At 38.5% G+C, this 23,357-nt stretch overlaps 1 protein-coding gene and 1 long non-coding RNA gene across 2 annotated transcripts in view; one reads left to right on the top strand and one right to left on the bottom strand.

Moving 5' to 3' along the window:
* Positions 1-22,817, bottom strand: part of LOC144240722 (complement component receptor 1-like protein) — a 50,571-nt gene extending 27,754 nt beyond the window's left edge. The window contains exons 1-4 of the mRNA XM_077775108.1: positions 22,648-22,817; positions 13,394-13,573; positions 12,643-12,742; positions 4,963-5,048 (exon numbers count right to left, since the gene is read on the bottom strand). Coding sequence (XP_077631234.1) covers positions 4,963-5,048; positions 12,643-12,742; positions 13,394-13,573; positions 22,648-22,765 — 484 coding nt within the window. The 5' untranslated portion in view covers positions 22,766-22,817. The remainder of the gene's footprint in view (positions 1-4,962; positions 5,049-12,642; positions 12,743-13,393; positions 13,574-22,647) is intronic.
* Positions 1-23,357, top strand: part of LOC144240708 (uncharacterized) — a 77,339-nt gene that overhangs the window by 36,812 nt on the left and 17,170 nt on the right. The gene's annotated exons all lie outside the window — the stretch shown is intronic.

Here is a 23,357-nt window from a genome sequence, read left to right as displayed (position 1 = left end):
TACACAGCTTTTCCCTACTCTTTTCCATTTTCCTTCTTAATTTTCATTTTTGTTATTAGCTCAGAACAGCTTTAAAAAATTTTTGAAAATTGAAATGATATAAATGGAAATACAAATTTCCAATATGCATTCATGAAGATATAGAAATCCAGAATGGGCAATGAAACTTGTAAGAACAGAAAACATATTTTACATAAAAATGCTATGAAGTTACTTTCAGGTAATACATACTTCCAAATGTAATTTCAAATTTTTCACAAGATGTGAAAAAAAAATTTTTTTCACAAGATGTGAAAAATAGAAAGCTGATCAACTCATTTCATCAAGCCTAAGTTTGATATCACAGCATGATACCCATGTAAAAGTGCTTATATATTAGTTCATAAAAAACTCTCAATACATGTGAAAATGTATAAGTGGGACATAATACATTGTATTACTATAATACTATATACTATATAACTAGAACTAAGTAACTTCAACCAAAACACCAAAACACTTGAAATTAAAAATAAAACTTCTTAAGAAGGATACTTCTTCTTATAAGGGTAACCTTAATAATTCAAATCAAACATCACTCTACTCCTCTATTCGCCACCCCCCAAAGAAAGACTATCAATGCTGGATAAAATATAAAATATGTCTGTGGATCTATCAGAAAGCTAATAAACTAGTGAAGCATTACTGGACCATGATCTGAAAGAAGATATAAAGCTAGGTGAGAGTTAGGTATTTAGGCTGCGTTTCAGCTGGAAGGTTAGCTGATTCAGGAGGGGGCATCTGAGTGGTGAGTAGACTTTTGATAGTCTCATGGAGTCAAGGAACTAAACTGGAATCCAGGTCCTGTATAGTGGAAGGAAGGCCTGGTAGTATCTTCTGCTGCCTACTGGGCCCTCAAAGAAATAGGCTCTGGGAATCAAGATTACTGGGGTTGTTCTTCAAGTACTGTGGGTGGCCTAGAAAAATAACAGTTTCTGAAATTGAATGGAAGTCGTCCCAGATTGCTTGTGTCCCCAGATTTCTAGAAGAAATAACAACAAAAATCCTTCCTAAGAAGGTAGATAACTGTCTATGACCTTGAATTTATTTGTACAGAGAAAGCTTCTCAAATATAATTCCTGACACACAAAGACAACCTAGTACTTAATGAGATAAAATAACATGAATAAGAAGCAGCATAATCACTGACAATAGAAACTGAACCAGTAGGACCCCAGAGATTGGAATTTTCACTCACAGATTTAAAATAATTATGTTCATCTATTCAAAGGTAAAATATACACAACACAAACTTTTGGTAAGAACTAGAAACAGTTAAAAACAACCGGGAACATTTCAAAAGGAACCAAATAAAAGTTGTTATCATTGTAAAATAATGAAATTAAGAATCTGGTAGAATTAACAGCAGGTAGGACACAGTTGAATAAAGATCAATGGATTGGAAGCTAGGACTGAAGAAAATATCCAGAATAAAACACAGAGACACAAAAGGATAGAAAGACACAAAAAAGAGTAATAGACTTCTAGGATAGAGGCATAAGGAAGGCCCAACACATGTGTAAGTGAATTCCCATAATGAGAGGAGAGCAATAACACAGGGCGTGAATGTTTGAAGAAGCAATGGCTGAGAATTTTCCAAAACTGATAAAAGACATCACTAAACCTACAGATTCAAGAAGCCATACAAACTCAAGCAGTACAAATACAAAAAAAAGAAAAACTTTACCTAGACACATCATAGTAATATTGTAAAAAAAAAATCAAGAGCAATCAATGTTAAAAGGAGCCAGAAAACATAGATGATAACTTTTAAAGAAACCATGCCTAGAAAAATGTTTAAAAAATCTATTGCCAGAAGGCCTACAATACAAAAATGCTAAAAGATAATTCTTTAGATCGAAGGAAAATAGTGTCATAAAGAACTGATAGCACTGCAGTTTAGAGAAAGTATGACAGAAATAATTAATATGTGGAAAAGTATAAATACTCTTTTTATAAAAACAATAACATCTTGTGAGATATATGTAAAGGCACAAACATTGACACAATGAAGGAGAAATAGGATCTGATCATCTCATTAGATACATAGTGATAAATTAGAACACGATAAATCTTTTAGCAAGTTAGGTGTAAAAAGCAATTTTCTTAATCTGATGAAGAATATCTCCCTAAAACATTCTGTAAATATCATGCTTATAATGACTATTAAAAACCCAATATCATCTCTTCCATTCAACATTGTACTGGAGGTTCTAGCCAATGCAGTAAAGCAAGAGATATAAATAATAGCTGCAAGAAAGGAAAAGATTAAAAAACAGGACAATTATTTACCAATGACATGATTATTTATACAGCATATCCAAAAGAATATACAGATAAACTATTGCACTTCTAAGTAAATTTAGCAAGACTGTTGGTCCCAAGGTCAAATGATTGTTTGTTTAAGAAACAATTAGAAAATGTTACATTTTCCAATGTTACATTTCTATGTTTACATTATTTTCTATAACGTAAATTGGCAAATATTATTGAGAAAAATTAAAGATTTCAAAAATGGAGAAATAGATCATGAATATATTCATGTTCATGAATTTAAAATTTAAAAATGTAAGTGGTCCACAACTGGATCTACGGAGTCAACAGAAACCCAATATCAATTCAAGTAACATTCTTTTTGTGGAAACTGACAAGCTGATTCTAAATTGTATATGGAAATGCAAAGGGCCAAGAATCACCAAACAAATCTTGGAAGAAGTACATGGTGGGGGATATACCACCAGATATCAACTCTTATTATAATGCTATGGTAATGAAAACAGTGTGATAAATAAACTAGGAGAACAGAGTCTCTTTGAAATGAGACCCACATATAATGACACCTGACTTATAGATATTATACTGTTGTATTGTGACACAGAAAAATGTTTTTAAATGGTTTTTAAAATAAATAATATTAGATGAATTGTCTATCCATTGAGGAAAAACAAAAACACACACACAAAGGAAACAAATACCTTGACCATACTTGACACCACACAAAAAATAAATCTGAGGTGAATCATAGACTTAAGTTGAAAGATAAAATGATAGGCAAAGATTTCTTACATAGAACAGAGAAAGTAGTAGGGTGCCTGGGTGGCCCACCCTGTTGGTTGAGCAACCAATTCTTGATTTTGGCTCAGGTTATTTTCTCAGGATTGTGAGATAAAGCCTCATGTCAGGCTCCACGCTGAGCATGGAGCCTGCTTAAGATTCTCTCTCTCCCTTTCCCTCTGCTCCTCCCCCACTCACAGTCAAAAATAAAAATAAAACCATTAAAAAAAAAGAACAGAGAAAGTAGTGACTAGAAAGGAAAAGACTTATTGAGTCTTATTTAAAAACACTATTAAAATGTATATCTTCTATCATCAAAGGACATCATTAAGAAACAAAAGGACAAGTTTTAGCCTGAAAGAAAATGTCTGTGTTATGTTTATCAGAAAATCTGAATGTATAAAGAATTTCTACAAACCAATAAAAAAGATACACAAACTACAAACATTGGACGAAAATTTTGAACAGGCGCTACACAAAGATACGAAAAGGTGCTTTGCATCGTCAGTCATTACGGAAATGCAAATTAAAGTCACAGTGAGCCCCCAGAATAGCTGAAATTTAAACAACTGATAAATACCAAGTTGACAAAGATATAGAGCAGCTGGACTTTTCATCTGATTTTGGTAGCAGTGTAAATTTGTCTAACCACAGTATTAAATCTTTTAGCAGTATCTATTAAGACTGAATGTATTCATACTCAACGATTTCATTTATATAAATGTAAATACTGTATAGATGTGCATATATATATATAAAGATTTGAAAATTTATACTTGCATATATATGGATATTTATTGCATATGCTCATGCATAAAATACGGCTGATATATAAACAGGTGGGTTTACAAATTAATTGTTAAGTTCTTAAAATGAAATACAATACAACAATAAAAAAGATCCAATTAATCCTATATGCAATGACATGGATAAGTCTCCTAAATATAACACTCAACAGAAATTGGACACAACAGAGTACATGTTTTTTGATTCCTTTAATATAAAATTCAAGAAAGGGAAAAACTAATCCTTGGTGATAGAAGCCAGCATAATGGTTATTTTGGGAAGATAATCACTGAGAAAGAGCATGGGGAGGCTTCTGATGTGCTATATCTCATTTGAATGCTATTAAGGTGGTGTGCTCACTTTGTAAAGATTCACTGAAGTGAATGATTACTAGTGAGCATTCTACTACATATATATGAAGTAATCTATAAATATATGTATTTGAATAATAAGTCTAGATGGTGTGAATAAATTGTTTTATCACCCCATTCCCAATGTTTTTTTTAAAGAGACCAGACTGTAATATTTTTCCTGTGATGTCCTTATGAGACTTTGGCACCAAACTTACAATAGACTCTTAAAGCAAGCTCGATAATGTTCCATAGATTTATGTTGTTGGAAGTTCTTTTTTCTTTCTTTCTTTTTTTTTTTTAATCTCCAAGTTTTTATTTAAATTCCAGTCAGTTAGCATATAGTGTAATATTAGCTTCGGGAATAGAATTGATTCATCACTTATATACAACACCTAGTGCCCATTACAACAAATGCCTTCCTTAATACCCATCACCTACTTACCCCGTCCCTCTGCCCAGAATGATTGTTATACTGCGGATGGTACAATCAACATAATTCCAAATAATTTGAAGTAAAAATAAAGCTTGAAGGCTTTTCTGCATTTAAGTCCCCAGATTCAGAAAAGGTACATCCCGAGATAAGGAAATACTTAAGAAAACAGTTGCCAGAAACCCCATAGGGATTGAGGGGGCAGAATCAACAAAAGGAATTCAATTAAGATTTTCACAACTCCAGGGGGAAACTTAGAATCCATTGGTAAAGGTAATAGGAAAGAATATTTCAACTCACTTTCACAAAGAGGTGGGTCGTTTTCCCAGATGACAATATTGTCTGAGATTATGCATAAATTAGATGGCTCACCAATGAGTCGGTATCTATAGGTAAGGAAGAATGAATGTTATATTCCTTGTTCATTTTCCTACTTAAATTGCTACTTACAAAAGATTGCACTCTTGGAGAATTCAGAAGGACAATTTCCATTTGTCACAGTACTATCACTTTCCCAAATTGCATGTCTTTGTTTGGACTTCAAATTTTTTTCTTCATGCTTTCTCGACTAAATGGGCTCTCTCTTCTTTACTTTATGCCAAGTTTTTGTAGAAACCTACCGTATTTAAGACTCATCAACTTCGAACCAAAGGAAATCCAAACAGAACAACAAAAGTCCAACAATGATTTCATATTTAAAATGGTAAAGGCAGAAACTCTCACTTAGTACACCACAAAGTATTCAAAGTTTGCCATAAAATGTGGCATATTCCCCCCCATTGATAATGTCTTGCAAAACAATGTAGTGGAATATTAAAACCAGGATATTGACATAGGTATGACCTGCCAATTTTGTTCAAATTTCCTCAGTTGTGTTTGTGCTAATTTGTGTGTCTTGGTGCATGTGTATTTTCATCTATGCAGCTTTTTTTAATATTGACTATTTTTAAGAGCAGTTTCAGGGGGCGCCTGGGTGGCTCAGTCAGTTGAGCGTCTGACTTTGGCTCAGGTCATGATCTCACAGTTCGTTGGCTCGAGCCCTGCTTCTGGCTCTGTGCTGACAGCTCAGAGTCTGAAGCCTGCTTCAGATTCTGTATCTCCCTCTCTCTCTGACCCTCCCCCGCTCATGCTGTCTCTCTCTCTCAGATATAAATAAAACGTTTTTAAAAAGAGCAGTTTCATGTTCACAGAAATATCAAGCAGAAGGTACAGGCATTTATCATATACTCCCTTTGCACATACATGCAGAACCTCCCATGTGCTGCACATTGTATGGGTTTGGACAAATGTATAATAACACATATCTACCATTACAGTCTCACACAGAGTAGTTTCACTGTCCTAAAATCTTCCGAGCTCTGCCTATTTGCCTCTCCCTTTCCGCAATCTCTGGCAACTACCGATCTTTCTACTCCATATTTTCTTTTTTAGAATGCCACTTACCTGGCGTCATACAACTTTTGTCAGATTTGATTCTTGCACTTGGTAAAATGCATTTAAGTTTCCTCCCGGTGTTTTCATGGCTTGATCATTCATTTCTGCTTTCCGGAGTGGGTTTACCATTTGACATTCCTATCAGCAATGATGAGTGATCCAGTTCCTCTACATCCATGTTAGTAACATTTGGGGTTTTCACTAGCTTGCATTTTTGTCATTCAAATATGTGTGTAGTATTGTGTCATTGGTTTTTTTTTTCTTCATGTTTATTTATTTATTTTGATGGGAGAGGGGCAGAGAGAGAGGGAGAGAGAGAAAATCCCAAGAAGGCTCCACTCTCAGCACGGACCCTGACTCAGGGCTCCATCCTACAATCATGACTTGATCTGATCTAAAGAGTTGAACCCTCGGGGCACGTGGGTGGCTCAGTCGGTTGAGCATCTGACTTTGGCTTCCAGTCATGATCTTGCGGTTCATGAGTTCAAACCCCGCATAGGGCTCACTGCCATCAGCTAGCCAGCACAGAGTCTGCTTCGGATCCTCTGTCCCCCTCTCTCTGCCCCTTCCCTATTTGTGCTCTCTCAAAAATAAATAAACATTAAAAAAAAAAAAGAGTCTGATGCTCAACCGACTGAGCCACGCAGGCACCCCAGGAACCCCTCTGTGTTGTTTTAGTTTGCATTTTCCTAATGGCTAATGAAGCTGAGAATCTGTTCATGTACTTATATCCCATCTTTATATTCTCCTCAATGACATGTCCATTCATGTCCATTCTAGGTTCTATGCCTCCAAATTTATGTCCTGAAACCTCAGAATCTGACTTTATTTGGAAATAAGGTCTTGCCAGATATAACAGAGTTAAGATGAAGTCACTCTGGATTAGCAGGGGCCCTAATCCAATGGCTGGTGTCCTCAAAGGAAGAAGGATATTTAGACAAAGAGACACACAGAGGGAAGACAATGTTAACACATATAGAGGCAAAGCCATGTGAGAACAAGGCAGAGATGGAGAGATGTGATACCAAAGACTGCTGATAACCCCCAGAAGCTAGGAGGAAAGCATGGAATAAATTCTTCCTTAGAGCCTCCAGGAGCAAGCAACCAGCTTATATCTTGACTTCAGACTCGTTCAATTCTATTCCTAAGTTGCTGTTTTTATCATGATTTGTTATTGGACTTTGTCAACTGCATTTTCTGAGACAACTGATATGAGCATATACATTTTCTACTTTGAGCATATAAATTAAAATGAGCCTGGGTAGCTAAGTCGGTTAAGTGTCTGACTCAGTTTCATCTCAGGTCGTGATCTCACAGTGCACCAGAAAGAGCCCCACATCGGGCTCTGTACTAACAGTGTGGAGATGGCTTGGGATTCTCTCTCCTCTTCTCTCTCTGCCCCTTCCCCACTCTTTCTCTCTCTTAAAATAAATAAATAAAACATGTTTTTAAAAATTAAAAATGTTTTTCTTCTTTAGCCTGTTTATATAGTTGATTATGTTGATTGAGTTTTGAATGTTGAATCTGTCTTGCATACTTGGAGTAGTTTCCACTGTGGTAAAAAAAAATGCAATTTTTTAAATGCATTACTGGGTTTGATTTGCTAACATTCTATAGATGGTAAAAAATCTTCGGTAAAGTATTAACGAATCAAATCCAACAGTACATAAAAAGAATCATATACCATAACCAATGGGGATTTATTCCAGGTATGCAATGAATTTTTTTTTAGTTTCGTTCATTCATTTATTCAACAATAATTATTGAGTGCCTTCTCTATACCAAGCAGTGCAATGAATATTTTTAAAGAGAGAGAGTTCACAGTTTATAAGTTACTTTCTTTTGTATTTGAAATAGGTGTGCCCCTTCCTTCTGGTCTCCATATTTTCAGATAATAAATCCACTGCCATTCAAATTGTGTTCCTCTATAAGTTGTGTGTCCTTTCTCTTTGGTTGGCTTTAAGATTTTTTTTAAGGGAATTTGTAGTTACTTATTGAAGCAATTTGAATAAGGCTGATTTAAATTCTTTGTTAGATAGCGACAACATTTAATTCATCTTGGTATTGGAATCATTTGTGGTATGGTATTGATTATCTTTTCTCAATCAAGTTGTGTTCTTCCCAGTTCTTAATGTGACATGTGATTTTCTCTTGTATCCTGAACACTGGGGATATTGTGTTAAGAGACTCTCACTCTTATTTAAATCGATTTTAGCATGTAATCACCCTCTTGAGGGTAGTGTGTAGATTTTGGCCTATTTGGGGGGTGGGGTTTAGTTCCAACGACAATTTAATTTTCCAGTCTTGCAGGGCTATTCTGTTCTCTGCTTCATTCTCCTGGCTCCAATGCAGTTCCTGACACATCCTTGCTACCGCTGCCTGGGACAGCAGAGGTGCTTCTCTGAACTTCCTGCTATCACTAGGTGAGGCATGGGAGATGTTCAACCCTTGCATGGAGAGGAACCCTCCTCCGGCCTGTTCTCTGGTTATCTGGGGAGGGTGGAGCTCCCCTTTCGTTTGTGTTGTGGCTACCAGGGGAGGGAAGCACCTATGTAGGCTGCATTTTGCTGTTGGGTGGAGAACTAGGAGTCATGGATCTGGGAAGCTCTCTCCTACTGCATGACTGCATGGAGGAGCAAGAAACTTTGAACCTGGTTTCCCTTCTCTTCTGGGTTGAAGTCTAGATCTCACCAACTGGCTCTGTTGATACTGTCACTAGAGGCGGAATAGAGCTCACTGCTGCTGGCTGGTGTGGGGCATGAGATAAAATTATCATTGGGACTGAAGCCCAGGTTCTCCCATTGATACAGCTGCTGCTGATCTGGGGACCTGCTGCTTCTTGGTGCTGTGCCTCAAGGAAGAAGGAGAAGGATAGATGCCTCCTGACCCCATCCCTGATTTCTGATTTCTGCTTATGCTGCTAATGTGGGCAGAAGGGCCACTATCACTACTAATGTGTCTCCCCACTACATCCCCACTAAGCTTCCCTTTTCCCAGCCCTTTGCCCAGAGAACAGGCTTCTCTCTCCCTCTCTCCCTGCCTGCTGAATATTCAGGACTGTGTTCCTTCTAAGTACCCAGTCTAAGAGATAAAAGGAAAATCCAGGGACCTCACTATGGTGTCATTCTTTAAGTTCTGTGGTCCTCCAGCCCATCTTCTTTCCACCTTTTGTAGTCCTTTTATGGTTGCATGTTGAACAGTTTCCAGGGTATTTAGTTACACGTAGAGAGACATGCAGAGAAAAGTGAATCTGCCCATCTTGTCCTGGAACTGGAGCTTCTTACAATCAACATAATAAGCATAATGCTCTTGGAAGATATGGTAGTATTAAATGTATATGCACCTAATTACATAGCCTCAAATATATAAAACAAAACCCAGAAATACAAGAGGAAATTGCGGGGAAATTGATAGATCAAGCTTGCTCTAGAAAAGAAACACACTTTGCTCATTTTATGAGGATAAATTGGTTGTAAGGCCAGACACAGACAGCGTGAGAATGGTAAATTATTAGGCCTATCATACTTATGTGAATAAAAGAAAAAAATCTGAAATAAAATATTATAAAACAGATCTAGCAATATATAGAAAATATTTATTGTACTTCCAGACCAAGTTGGGTTCCTCAAACATTTCAGGTTTCATCCGTTAGCATAATTCATGACATTCATTCCTCCTACATCACTCTTTTGTATTTGGTTATTCAGTTGCCCCAGGACCAGTTGTTGGAAAGGTTCTTCTTTCACCATTGAACAGTCTTGGGGCCTTTGTTGAAAAATAGTTGATCATAAATGTATGGTTTTACTGCTGGATTCCCAATTCTGTTCTATTGATCTATCCATCTGTCTTTATGCCAGTATCACACATTCTTGATTGCTGTAGGTTTATATTAAGTTTTGAAACTGAGTAGTTCTGTTTTTTTAAGATTGTTTTGATCGGATGGGTGCCTTGCACTTCCGTAAGAATTTTAGGATCAGCTGATCAATTTCTGCAAAAGGATGCTGGATATATAGGGATTGTATTAAATCTGTAGATCAATTTGGTGAGATCAATATTTTATAATTCTATAATATTCAATATTATTGCAATATTAACAATATTAAGTCATCCAGTCTATGAATATAAGATATCTTTCCGTTTATGCAGATCCTCTTTAACTTTGTTTTCAAAAATATTTCATAATCTTCAGTGTATAATTTTATACTTCTTTTTTTTTTAATGTTTTATTTATTTTTAGGAGAGAGAGAGAGACGGTGTGAGCAGGGGAGGGTCAGAGAGAGAGGGAGTCATAGACTGAAACAGGCTCCAGGCTCTGAGCTGGCAGTCAGCACAGAGCCCGATGCGGGGCTCGAATCCACGAACCGCGGCTCGAATCCACGAACTGCGAGATCATGACCTAAGTGAAAGTCGGACGCTTAACCGACTAAGCCACCCAGGCGCCCCTAATTTTATATTTCTTTGGTTCAGTTTATTTCTAAGTTATTTTTTTGATGTGATTGTAAGTGGAATTGGTTTCTTAATTTCATTCACAGATTGTTTATTGCTCGTGTATAGAAATGCAATTTAATTTTGTGCACTAGTCTGATATCCTGAATATTGCTGAATTATTTATTAGCTGTAATATGATTTTTGGTGTGTGTGTGTGTGTGTGTGTGTACACTCTTTAGGATTTTCTATACAACACACATCATTTTCAAAAAGATTGTTTTTTTAAAATGCTTTAAAGTTTGTTTATTTTTGAGAGAGAGAGAGTGAGAGACAGAGCATGAGTAAGGGAGGGTTGGAGAGTGAGGGAGACACAGAATCTGAAGCAGGTTCCAGGCTCTGAGCTGTCAGCACAGAGCCCGATGCAAGGCTTGAACCGTGAGATCATGAACTGGGCCAAAGTCGGATTAACCAACTGAGCCACCCAGGTGCCTCCCAACAGAAATTGTTTTAATTCTTCCTTCCAATTTGGATGCTTTCTGCTTCTTTTTCTTGATTAATTTTCCTGGCTTGAACCTCCAGTACAATGTTGATTAGAAGTGGTAAGAAGTTTTCAGTAACTTTTAATTTATATAAACGTGTGTGTGTGTGTAAGAGAGAGAGAGACAGAGACAGAGACAGAGACAGAGACAGACAGAGAGAGACAGAGAGAGAGAGAGAACTATATTTCTTAGCTGTGGATCATGGTAAGAGAAGTTTGAAAGCCACTGTCCTAGGGAAACTTTTGTACATGTGCACTAGAAGACATGTATATTCATAGCAGGAATAGCCAAAACAGAAAAAGCAAAACAAAATGGCAACAATACAAATATAACAAGCAAGCAAAAAGTAAATTGTGGCATACTCACACAAGGAAATACTCTCCTAAGTGAAAATGAATTAACCACAACCACATAGGAAATTGTCAGAAACAAACTGTTAAGCAGAAAGGCCAGTTGCAGAGAAGTACATAGCATATCATGCCAACGACATAAAGCTTACACTGTGGAAAGCTGAATATAAACTGAGTTGTAGTATGTACGGGGGACAATGGGAAACAAATGCAAAGGAATGAACAACACAGGATTCCTGATGGTCATTACTTCCAGATCAATTTTGGAGGTGGAATGGGAATTGGGAAAGGCACATAGGAGGCTTCCAAGTTACCAACAATGCTTCTTAAGGTGGGTAATATATACATTGAAGTTCATGTTATTGTTATTGCTTATGCTATAGTAAACGTATTTTAAGTAAGCAATAAATAATAAAAACAAAGCAAAGTTTAAGATCTAAGGTAAAGCAGTCTCTCTACTTCTTTCCTGAAGTGGTTGTCTCCCTTAAGGATAAGCCAAGAATATGCCCACAGCAAGATTTCTGTGGTGTGTGCATTCCGAAGAGGTGCTATAACAATTGAAATTTGCCTGTCCACCACATCAGCTCCCTCATCCCAAACAAATCATTCTTTCCGACTTCTGAGTCCAGCATCTCTAGTTCTGGTGGCTTTGGGGCAAGAATATATGCATGCATCAACTAATGTTTGTTCCATTTACTTCTTGAGAGAGCTGGTCCTTCCCATTGAATGAACGCTTCACTTGGGTTTAGGTACATTAATTTGTTGTCCAGTAGGGCATCTTTCCTCTCCACCCCCAAGTTTCTAGCACAGATATATATTTTTTCCCATTTTTCCAATATTTGTTTAGTCATTTCAGGCAGAGTTGAATGCCACGATTCAAGCCACCACTTCTACTTAGAAATCTTATTGCTATTTTTTTAACTTCTTCTTTTAAGTTTATTTATTGTGAGAGAGAGAGCAGGGGAAAAGCAGAGAGAGAGGGAGGGAGAGAGAATCACAAGCAGGCTTTTCAACGTCAGTGCAAAGCCCGAGGCCGGGCTTGAACTCACAACATCAAGAGCATGACCTGAGCCAAAACCAAGAATCAGAAGCTTAACCAAATGAGCCACCCAGGCACCCCTCTTATTGTTATGTTTTTAATGGACAGGTAGGCTTTCCAAGAGTATTGCCTAGAGACTGGTACTACAATTCTGGAACTGTCATCCCGAACAATGCTGCTGCCAACTCACCCTTCATTACAAGCATAGTTCACAGTTGATCCAACCTTGGTGTCTCCATTAGCGATCGTTTTGCCATTTGTGGGTTCTGGAGGACTGCCACATGACCTACCTGTGGGAGAGAAGGAGAATTTGTGAACTGGATATGGAACACTCCAAACTTCTCTTAGTAAGCACAGAAGGCCCCCACCTGGCTGTCTCAACCTTTGCTGAAAAGCATTTGTAGCTCCACAGCTTTTGCCACCCCGAAGAAACTTACAAAACTGCCTCAGCACCAGTCACCTACTAAGCACCACTTTCAAAAAGAGCCCCCCTCCAGATCTATCTCATCCTCATATTGTGCCTTCCAGAAAAAGGTAAACTTCCCTTATACCCAAAGTGTTTGCTTTGTAATTCAACCAGTATAAATTAAAGTCTCAAAGTATGGGATTTTCTCCCCACCTACACTTTTCTTTCCTTTCCTCGAGGCATTTCGTTATTTCGTTTCAGTGGTGACCACGGGGAACCTCTAATGAATGGAGAATTTTCCTCAGTCATGCCTTGTGACAGTCACTTCTCATGAATTGAACTTGTAATGAAGGTGTCAGGAAGTCAAAGCAGTAGAAAGATATGACACAAAGAATAACTCTCACATCTGCTATCCTCCGGGCAAACTTATCAAGTCCTATGTGTCTTAGGTCCAAACAATTGAATCTGAACAATGGAATCAGCTCTTATGGATGTTTAACTGGCACCGTGGAATTCTCAGCCTAGAGGTACTTACGTTCACATTTGTTTTCAGCACTTGACCAGGTCAAATTCTTTTGGCAGGTGATACGGAACTGTTTCCTGTAGTAACCAGGGCGGCACACATAGTTCAAAGATGCTCCAATGGGAAACTCAGACTTGTCGATTGGTTTTGCCGGCCTGGCAAACGGAATCCATGCTGGGGCTGGGCATTGACCTGGAGACCAAGACCACAGGGACATCAAAGTTATTGGAGAAACTTCTACTCTGCTCTTTTTCTCCGGTATGCTTCATAGATGTGATCACAGAAAAAGAACACCTTAATAATGAGAAAATGATTGCTTCTCTTAATAGAGATCTTAGATATAAGCTTTTTAAATCAGTGTCTACCCACTTAAAAAAGTCTTCACTATTTTGAAGGCAATTAAGATATATATATATGTACGTATATATACATATATGTATATATATGTAATTTCAAGGAAATTTCATCACATGCTTTGTAGACAAGCCTCAACAACTGAAGCTGTACTTTACTTTATGAAAACATATATGTAAAAATGCAGATTTTGAATTAAATAGTAGACTCAGCTATCTCCCTTTCAGGCCTAATAGGTTTAAGTTAAGGTAATAAAATTTTTAGAGTCAAACAGTATGTAATCAAGAAGAAATATCTGTCGGAAAAATATCATTTTACTGTAGATTTGGAAATCTCTTACGGTGTTTTTTAAATTTTTTTATTTTTTAAATGTTTATTTATTTTTGAGAGAGGGAGAGCTCACATGGGGCAGGGGCACAGAGAAGGCGACAAAAGATCCAGAACAGGATCTGCACTGAGAGCAGTGAGCCTGATGTGGGACTCCAACTCGAAAACTGGGAGATCATGACCTCAGCTGAGGTCGGATGCTCAACCAACTGAGCCACCCAGGCGCCTCTTTTCTGTTTTTGAAAAATCGTCTATTCCTCTTCATACTCCCTACAATCATTTGGTCAATTTAATCAAAGAATCAACTCTTGGCTTTGTTGATTTGTTCTTATCTTTATCTTTACTACAGTTTTCTTGAGTTTATTTGCTGTTCTTTTTTAAAATATAAACTTTCTGAGATGATTAGATTTTTAAAAAATTTTCAGCTTTCAACTGTTTCTTTTTTTTTTACATATAGTTTATTGTCAAATTAGTTTCCACTGCTTTCAACTGTTTCTGAAATAGGCAGACTATTATTTTTATCCTAAGCAAATATTTAGCTGCACTCTACAAATTTTGATGTCTTGTATTTCATTTTTTTTCAGTTTGAAGTATTTGATGATGGCCCTTATGATTTGTTCATTGATCCATGGTTTATTTAGGAATAGTTTGAGTAATTTACAAACATCTGAAGAATTTTTTTAGCTGCATAATTATTATTGTATTTATTAGCTGAATGTTTATTATTATGAAATTGATCAAGGCTTGTTTTATTGCTCAGCATATGGTCAACTGAGGTAACTGTATCACATTTCTTGTAAAAAAAAAATATGTGTTTGCAGGGACACCTGGTGGCTCAGTCAGTTAAGCGTCAGACTCTTGTTTTCACCTCAGGTCGTGATCTTAAGGCTTCATATGTTTGAGCCCTGCACAGGCTCTGTGTTGGCAGTGTAGAGCCTTCTTGGGATTCTCTGTCTCTGTCTCTGCCTGTCTCTGTCTCTCTCTCTCTCTTTCTCTCTGCTCCTCTCCCCTACTTGTCTGTCTCTGTCTCTCTAAAAACAATTAAATAAACTTAAAAGAAAAATTTTGTCCACAGTGGGTGCAGGGTTCTGGGTATGTCAATGAGGCCCAGTCTGTTAATCTGATTTGTTCAAATATGCTTTGATACAGTCTGCTTACTCTACTAAGAATTGTGTTAAAATATGCCATCTTATCGTACATTTATTTCTTCTTCTCATTCCTTCCATTTTTAACCTTAAAAACTTTATTATATTTTGTGCTAGATTGGCCATTTTATCATTAGAAAATACCTCTCTTTATTTCTAATAATGAATCCAGGACAGATAAAATGCAAATAATAAGACTGTGGATTTAGTCCTCAGTGCATCAATAATTGTTTTAAATATAAACACACAAAGATAATTTGAAGACAAGATTGTTATGATGCCACATTTGCTAAATCGGCATTCTTTTGGTTTGTTTTTGTCACGGCATGTTTTCATTTTTTTGTGTTCATCCATTCTGTCTCTGAATATGTATACTGTTTCTTTTGTAGGGAACACTTATTTTTTATTTTTAATTCATTATGATAAGGGTTCCCCAACTTCCTCAGTTCACAGTGCCCTGAGGATCTCAGTGATTTTTCCACATCATTCCTAGCCCAAAATAGAAATACCTTACAGTTTCGTTTGTTAAATAATTAGGTTCTAACAACTTAATAAGTCTTGTGTCCACAATTCTGAAGAATGGGATGTTGAGAGCTGTTCAACTTCTCAAACCTTAGAATTGTAAACCACTGCCCGGTTTCCTCTTCTACAATCGTTTTTATTTGATGCTGTATCACAGCCACTGCTGAAAACCCAGTTTTGCAATGATTTGATGTCATTGAAAGGAAACTACTGAGAAAAAAATAAAAGGAATCAACTGAAATCTCATGGAACCAGGAGGGACTGGGAGCTAGTAGTTTGCATAGTATCTGAGAGATACTGAATATTTCTGTGTTTCCACTGAAAATTTATCTATCTATCTATCTATCTATCTATCTATCTATCTATCTATCTATTTATAAATGTTTATTTATTTTTTGGGATAGTGCAAGCCGGGGAGGGTTGTGGGGGGGAGGGGTGGGGACAGAAGAATTGAAGCAGGCTCTGCACTGACAGGCTGACAGCAAAAAGCCCAAGTTGCGGCTCAAACTCACAAGCCAGGAGATCATGACCTGAGCTGAAGTCGGATGCTCAACTCATTGAGAAACCCAGGTGCCCCTCCACTAAAATTTAAAATATGCCTCCTGTAAGATCATGGAGGCTCCCAGGGCACTCCAGTCCACAGTTTGGGAAATGCAGCAGTGTGCTAGTCTTTGTCTTTAAAGTAGAATTGGGGCTCCTGGGTGGCTCAGTCGGTTAAGCATCCAACTTTGGCTCAGGTCATGATCTTATGGTTCGTGGGTTGGAGTCCCGCATCGGGCTCTGTGTTGACAGCCCGCTCAGAGCCTGGAGTCTGCTTCAGATTTTGTGTCTCCCTCTCTCTCTGACCCTCCCCTATTCATGCTGTCTCTCTTTCTCTCTCTCAGAAATAAATATAACATTAAAAAAAAGACAAAGTGGAATTGTTGGGGTGCCTGGGTGGCTCAGTCAGTTGAACGTTGGACTCTTGGATTTGGGTTAGGTCATGATCTCACGGTTAGTGAGTTCAAGTCCTGCATCCAGCTCCACACCGACTGTGCAGAGCCTGCTTGGGATCNCCCCCCCCCCCAACCCTGCTTGTGTTCTCTCTCTCTCTCAAAATAACAACAAAAAATAAAGCAGAATTGTCTATGCGTATTTAATATAATTGTTGATATATTTGGGACTAGATGTATCATTTTACTATTTGATTTGTATTTGTCCTTCATTTTCTATATTCTTTTATTCTCTTCTATTTTGCCTTCATTTTGATTATGAATTATATTTATTATTTTATTATTTATTTTAATTAGATTATTTGTTACACACTCTTTTACTGTTCCCTTAAAGATGGTGTGCATTTTCACCATATTAATATCCAATGAACAATTCTCATTTCCCCATCAACATAAGAACCATAGAAAATTCTAACTACTTTCCTCCTGTGCTTGTTCTATCATGATTATGTTTTTAAATCCTACATATATCTTAAGCTCCCATTAGTCACATTCAAAGTACACACACATTGCTGGGCTACAGCCATTTGCAACTAAACTGGACCCTAATGGTAATGGATTCTCTCAGCAGGCTCAGCTGAGATTTTGGAAATCTGTAGAAATGTGTGGTTGCCTACATGATGAGCTCCCAAAGTCTTCCAACCCCTAATCCTGGGATCCTGTGAATGTTACCTAACATGGCACCAGGGCTTTGCAGTTGTGACTCAATTAAGAATCTTGAGATGAGAAGAATACCCTGGATTATCTGGATAGGCCCTAAATGTAATCACAAATGTCCTTAAAGGAGGGAGGCAAAGGGTCAAAGAAGACAGAGGAAGGAGAGTTGAAGAAACTGAAGAAACTGCATTTCTGGCTTTGAAGGTAGAGAAAGGTGGCCATGAGCTAAAGTATGCAGGCAGTCTCTGGAAGAGAAAAGAGCAAGGAAATCTAATCTCCCTTGGTGATGGGGTTTTGGAGTGGTGGGGGTCCAGAGTTGATGGCCAAGGAAGAATTCTCAAGATGCTTTTGGTGCAAAAAGGTGATTTCATTAAAGCACGGGGACAGGACCCATGGGCAGAAAGAGCTGCCCGGGGTTGTCATGGGTGACTGGTTATGTACCTTCAAGTTAGGGTGGGTTAGGGAGAATGTAAGTCTCCAAGGAATTTTGCAAGCAAGATTTTCCAGGACCTTGAGGGGCTAGCCGCTTGTTTGAAAAGGTCATTTATTACTGTCTAGTAAAGACTCAGTCATGAGACCCTTCAGATGTACATAAGTGGGCCATGAGCTTGGAGTGTGATTGCCAGCATATATCTGGGGGCTGGGGGTTGAGATAAAGGAAGTTTCCAAAGGAAAACTTTGGATAAAGTAACTTACAGGATCCTTGTTTGGGGGTGGGGGGGGCAGTAGGTAATGTTAAGCTAGGATTCCCTTTTGCCCTTGAGGCAGCTGAGCTCCCAGAGGAAGGTCACTCTGCCTGTTTCAAAGACTTGTCAATGGGCTTCAGGCATTAAGCTTTTCATTTGCCTTTGTTTCCCACAATATCGGATCCTCCAGAAGGAACACAGCCTTGTGGGCCCATTTGAGAATGGGTCCAGAACTGTAAGAGAATAAATTTCTGTCGTTCTAAGCCATTAAGCTCATGGTAACTTGTTACAGCAGCAATAAGAAACTAATATAAAAGACAATGGTTTATAGTGTTAGAAACTGGATTCATACAGAGCTGGACTTGGACCCAGTGCCTGTACTTACTAGCTGTGAGGTAAAAGTAAATATGCAAATTTGGATAATAGCCCTAATAAAAAAGAACGTATGAATCTTTACTGGAGAAAGCTTGACCTGGCTTCCTTTTCCTCCTTCATTTCCAATCCCTCAAATTATGGTTTGTTCCTATAATAAACATATTAACGTAAACTCTGTAAACTCAAGATCTACCATATTTTATTTTAAAAAACTCTTCTGCATAGCTTTACAGTATATTAAATACAATAATTGAAAAATATTTATAGTATTCAGTTTGATGACTTTTGACACGTATATGCACCATGAAATGATTACCACAATGGAGATAAACATTTCCATCCCACTCCCTCTAGTTTCCTCACATCCCTTTGTAATGCATCCATCTCTCCACTGCCTCCTCCAGGTGATCTCTGACCTGCTTCTTCTTACTACAGACCAAATTGACTTTGTAGAATTTCATATAAACCAAATCACTCAGTTGGCATTTTTTTTCTTTTCTATTGGTCTAGGTTTTGCATAGAAAATTATTTTGAGATTCATCTGGGTTGTTGCATATATTTAAAAAAATTATTTCTTTTTGCTCAGTAGTATTCAGTTGTACAAATATGCTTAATTTAGTTCATCTCTTTGGCTGTTGAAGGTCATTTGGATTGTTCTAGTTGTGGGCTATTACAAGTGAGGCCACTGTAAAAATTCTGGACAAGTCTTTGTGTGATCACATGCTTTATGTCTCTTGAGTAAATACGTAGGGCTAACATGCTCAGTCATATGATACAATTGTGTTCAACTTTTTAAGAAACTGCCAAACTGTTTTCCAAAGGGGTTGTATCATTTTACCAACCAGCAGGCATTCCAGTTACTTCATCTTATTGCCAATACTGGATGGTCAATTTTTAATATTTTAGCTAGTCTAGTGGGTGTATACTGTCATCTCGCTATGGTTTTTGTCCTGGGTGACACAGTCGACTTTGAAATACTCCCAATTCAAACTTTCCATTCAAGGCAGATTGATTTATTCTGTGCTAGAAACACAATTTACTTATTATTACCTCCATGTCTCTGTTCAAACATGAACTGTCCACCTGTCCAGTCTGCAGATTCTAGTCTTTTATGAAAAGATTTGCAACTGTTTTATTGAAACACCTCTATCAGTTAATGGAAAAGAAATGCATTAATTTTTTTGCATATTTGTATTTAATATTTTAAAATAATTATATATTTTATGATATTAGCATACTACATATTATATTTGGTATATTATGTAATCTAATGTAATCTATAATATGTATCATAATATGTAGTTTGGAATATGATATTATATGTAAGACATTAGATAAAATGATATATCTATATTAATGTATTAGATAAAATGATATATCTATTATACAGATTGATGTACATTACAAATTACTTATAAACTATATATACAAACTATAACAATGTAATACTATACATTAAATTATATTCATATTATACAGCTTAATAAATCTCACATATATAATATATAATGTCATTATATACATTAATTATATAACACATTGTAATATGCCATGCTATATACATAAATGTAACATAATTTATATAACATTGTTATATAACAGAACTATATTACACATATCATATATTAAAATAGTAAATATATTTAATTACTTATATGTAATAATTTCATATTTATAAAAATATATAGTATCACATGTTGTACATAAACACAAATTTCAAAATATATGATAGAGATGAAGGAAACATTTTAAATGCTTTGCTAATCATGATGGCAAATTATAATTAATGTCTAAAGGGGCAAAATAGTCAAAATGAGTTTCTCTGTTCCCATGAGTGGATGAAAAGCTACCGTTTCAAGTAGTCTTGATACTTTCTTGACCTTTTGATTTTGTCAACTTCTGGTTGTGATTAGACTGACAATGATTCTTCCTCTTAGTGTCTTTAGCACAGAGCTTGGATATGTGTGTGCCTGCGTGTGTCTGCGTGTGCGCACATCTGCGCGTGTCCGTTCACGGAAGGGATTGTCAGCGATGCCATTTTCTTGTTTGGTTAAGTCAGCCTTATGAGAATTAACTTCATTCCGTTTCTATGTGGAAAAACTTTCAAGTTACTCGTGCAATTGTAAAGGTTATATTACATAAAACGAGGCAAAATAAACCATAAGCCTACTCATCTGAGCACATGTAAAGTGAAATAGGTGACAAATCACAGAAAGCCAACAGGATTTCCCATCCTTTCTACCTCTCCTCTTTACCCAGCAGGGCAATAAAGTGAGATCTGCCCCGAGGACCAGGAGAGGGCGCCAGAGTCTGGCCTGCAATCCATATGGCCCTGGCACCCTGAGGGTGCTCATTTGTATATAAAACAACTATCCCTGTTGTTTTCTCCTGTACAACCATTTTTGGATTCACTCCTTAAATGCTGCTAAGGCCTCGTTCCTCGCTCTCTGCCTTCTCTGATCATCAAAGCTGAGATGTCCCCCGTTTGAGGCAAGCTGTGGTCTTTAGGCCCTCGACATGGAAGTTCCTACTCATGGTTTCCCAGATCTGCAGGGGCTTTTCAGTTACCAAACACAGTCACAGACACTCCACTACCTCATCTGATTTTCACAATAGTCTTCTTACATGGCTGGATGTGGATTATGGTCATTTTCTAGGTATGGACACTGGAAGTCAGGGATGTGATTGAGTTGCCAGGCCCCAGGCCCACAGCTAGCCAGTAGCAGAGGTGGACAAAAAACAGCACCCTGGCCTCCTAATTAAGGAAAGCTCATAAAGCCCCACCACGCAGCTTCTACACGAATGCACCCTGAAGAAATTGCTCTCTCATAAAGTCCAAAGTGCTATGTACACTGTCAGCATTCCATAACCGTTTTATCTAAATTCCTTTGGCAAGTAAATTACTAGATGGTGTTTGGTTTAAGCTTTTTCACATTTTCAGGTTATTATGATAACCTTAGTAATTTTTTTTTTGCAATTAACATTCCAATAAGAAGAGGGCTAGATATATTCAACAGGTGCACAAAAATTCCTACGCATTGACCCTAGACTGCTTAATATACTTGGCTTGCTTCTCTTCTAGAAATAAAACTTTAGGCTTTATCACGGATCTTCACCTGGCAGGTTACTTTAGGAGGTCTATTAATAACAACTATTGTGGAAGCTCGGTTTTCCTTTTCCCTTACTCTCTTCGAAGGCATAAATATTGAACGCGCAATGAATGCACAATGCCTAATGGGAACGCACAATGTCTAGTGACAGCAGAGAACAAACTCAGGTGTCAAGAAGAGGTTGGACAAAAATAATTAAGACTCTCATTTCAACTGAGACGTTACCAATGGGTCCAAGCAACGAGGACTTCCCAGAAAGCCAAAAATAAGAAGAGAAGGGTTCAAACTAAAAACGTTTACCTATTTAAAAGGAAGGAAGTAGGGGGAAGGTGTAACCTCAACATTTCCAGTTAATTATAACAGGCTTTATTTTCTACAAAACACACGACCAAAATGCCGCACTGTGTAAACATCTCTACTCTTCCCTTCCATCTGCAACTAGTGACACGAAGGCTTCTGAAGCTTCCCTGGCTCTTCTAACCCCGAGCGCAGCCGTCGGGACTTAGTTTCTCGTCGGCGCTCAGTAAGTGCACGTGGTGGTTTGGGGTGTGAATGGGGCGCAGCCAGTCAGCCGCAAGGCAGTTTTCGGTGAAAACGGCACCCGCAGGACTGCTTGTCCAAACACCCTCACGCACAAAGTTCAGAAGTAACGGCTGGAGGAAAGAACTTGATTAAGTGCCAGGCGCCCTGTTAGACCCCTGGACACACTTTATGCTACTTAGGTAACACCACGAGGTAGAAATCGGTGTTCCCACCACACAGAAAAGGAAACAGACTCCGACAGGTGTAGTAACCTTCCTCACGGTTAAGAACTTGCTAGGATTGGAACCCAAGGTGGCCGCATTTCCAGCGCCCCTTTCTTTGCTAGGGTCAGCACCACACTGGGCTCTCGCCGGCCTCTGTTAACAGACAAAGGCACGGATTTACTCCCGCACCTGTTCGTCATCACCGGTGCGCTCCGCGCGCTGGCACAACGCAAACCCCAGCAGAGGGGGGTCACCCAGAGGCCCCTGGGGTCCCGCCACGGGCGGGGATCCCAGAGTCTACCTGCCTTCTCGAGCCACCCTGGGGACCCGAGCGCCCAGCCCCGCATCTCACCCCAGGCTGCCGGCAGCGCAAGCAGCACCAGAACGGCCAGCAGGGCTCCTCCGGAGCAGGAGAGAGGAGGAGCCGGCGGCCCGAGAGGCTGCGGGCTCCTTGGAGAAGAGGCTCCCATCCTCCCCGGGCACCTCCAGCCAGCAGGTGCGACCTCGAAGGAAAGCGCAGCGGAGAGAGATGAGAGCGGCAACGTGCTCGCCGGCTCGCACCCGGAGTGTGGGGAGAGCGGCCGGGGGGACGGGGAGGAAGACTTTGACCGCAGCTTCCCTTTAAGGGGCGAAGTCTTGTTTACTCTTCATTTGCATCATTTCTAACGCATTCGCTTCCGAGACCACCGCCGGGACCCATCTGCAGGAGCACAGCTCGGTGGTGCTTCCTTTCCTCGATGGCGTTCGCGTGGACGATGGGCGGCTCCAGGGAAAGGCGGTGGATTCTCGGGGCTCAGCCCCCGCACGGCTTTGCCCCTGGGCAAGAATCCAAGTGCCCAGGTCAGCAAACGAAATGCCCGTTCCTTGCGTTAAAGCCACAGTTTGGGGCAACATGTACCGCGTATAGGAGAAACTAATTCCTTTGTACTGAATTGAGATATACTGTGGTAGGGTCCCCTCCCGAAGGAAAGAAAAAAAAAAAAAGAGCACCTCAAGGTAAGTTGCTATTTGCATATATGACAACATTCCTTACAACCTTGAAACATGAGACCACTTAACGAG

Source organism: Crocuta crocuta, unplaced genomic scaffold, assembly GCF_008692635.1.
Source record: "Crocuta crocuta isolate KB4526 unplaced genomic scaffold, BGI_CrCroc_1.0 scaffold207, whole genome shotgun sequence".
NCBI lineage: Eukaryota > Metazoa > Chordata > Mammalia > Carnivora > Hyaenidae > Crocuta > Crocuta crocuta.
This window is presented reverse-complemented; position numbering and strand designations above follow the sequence as displayed.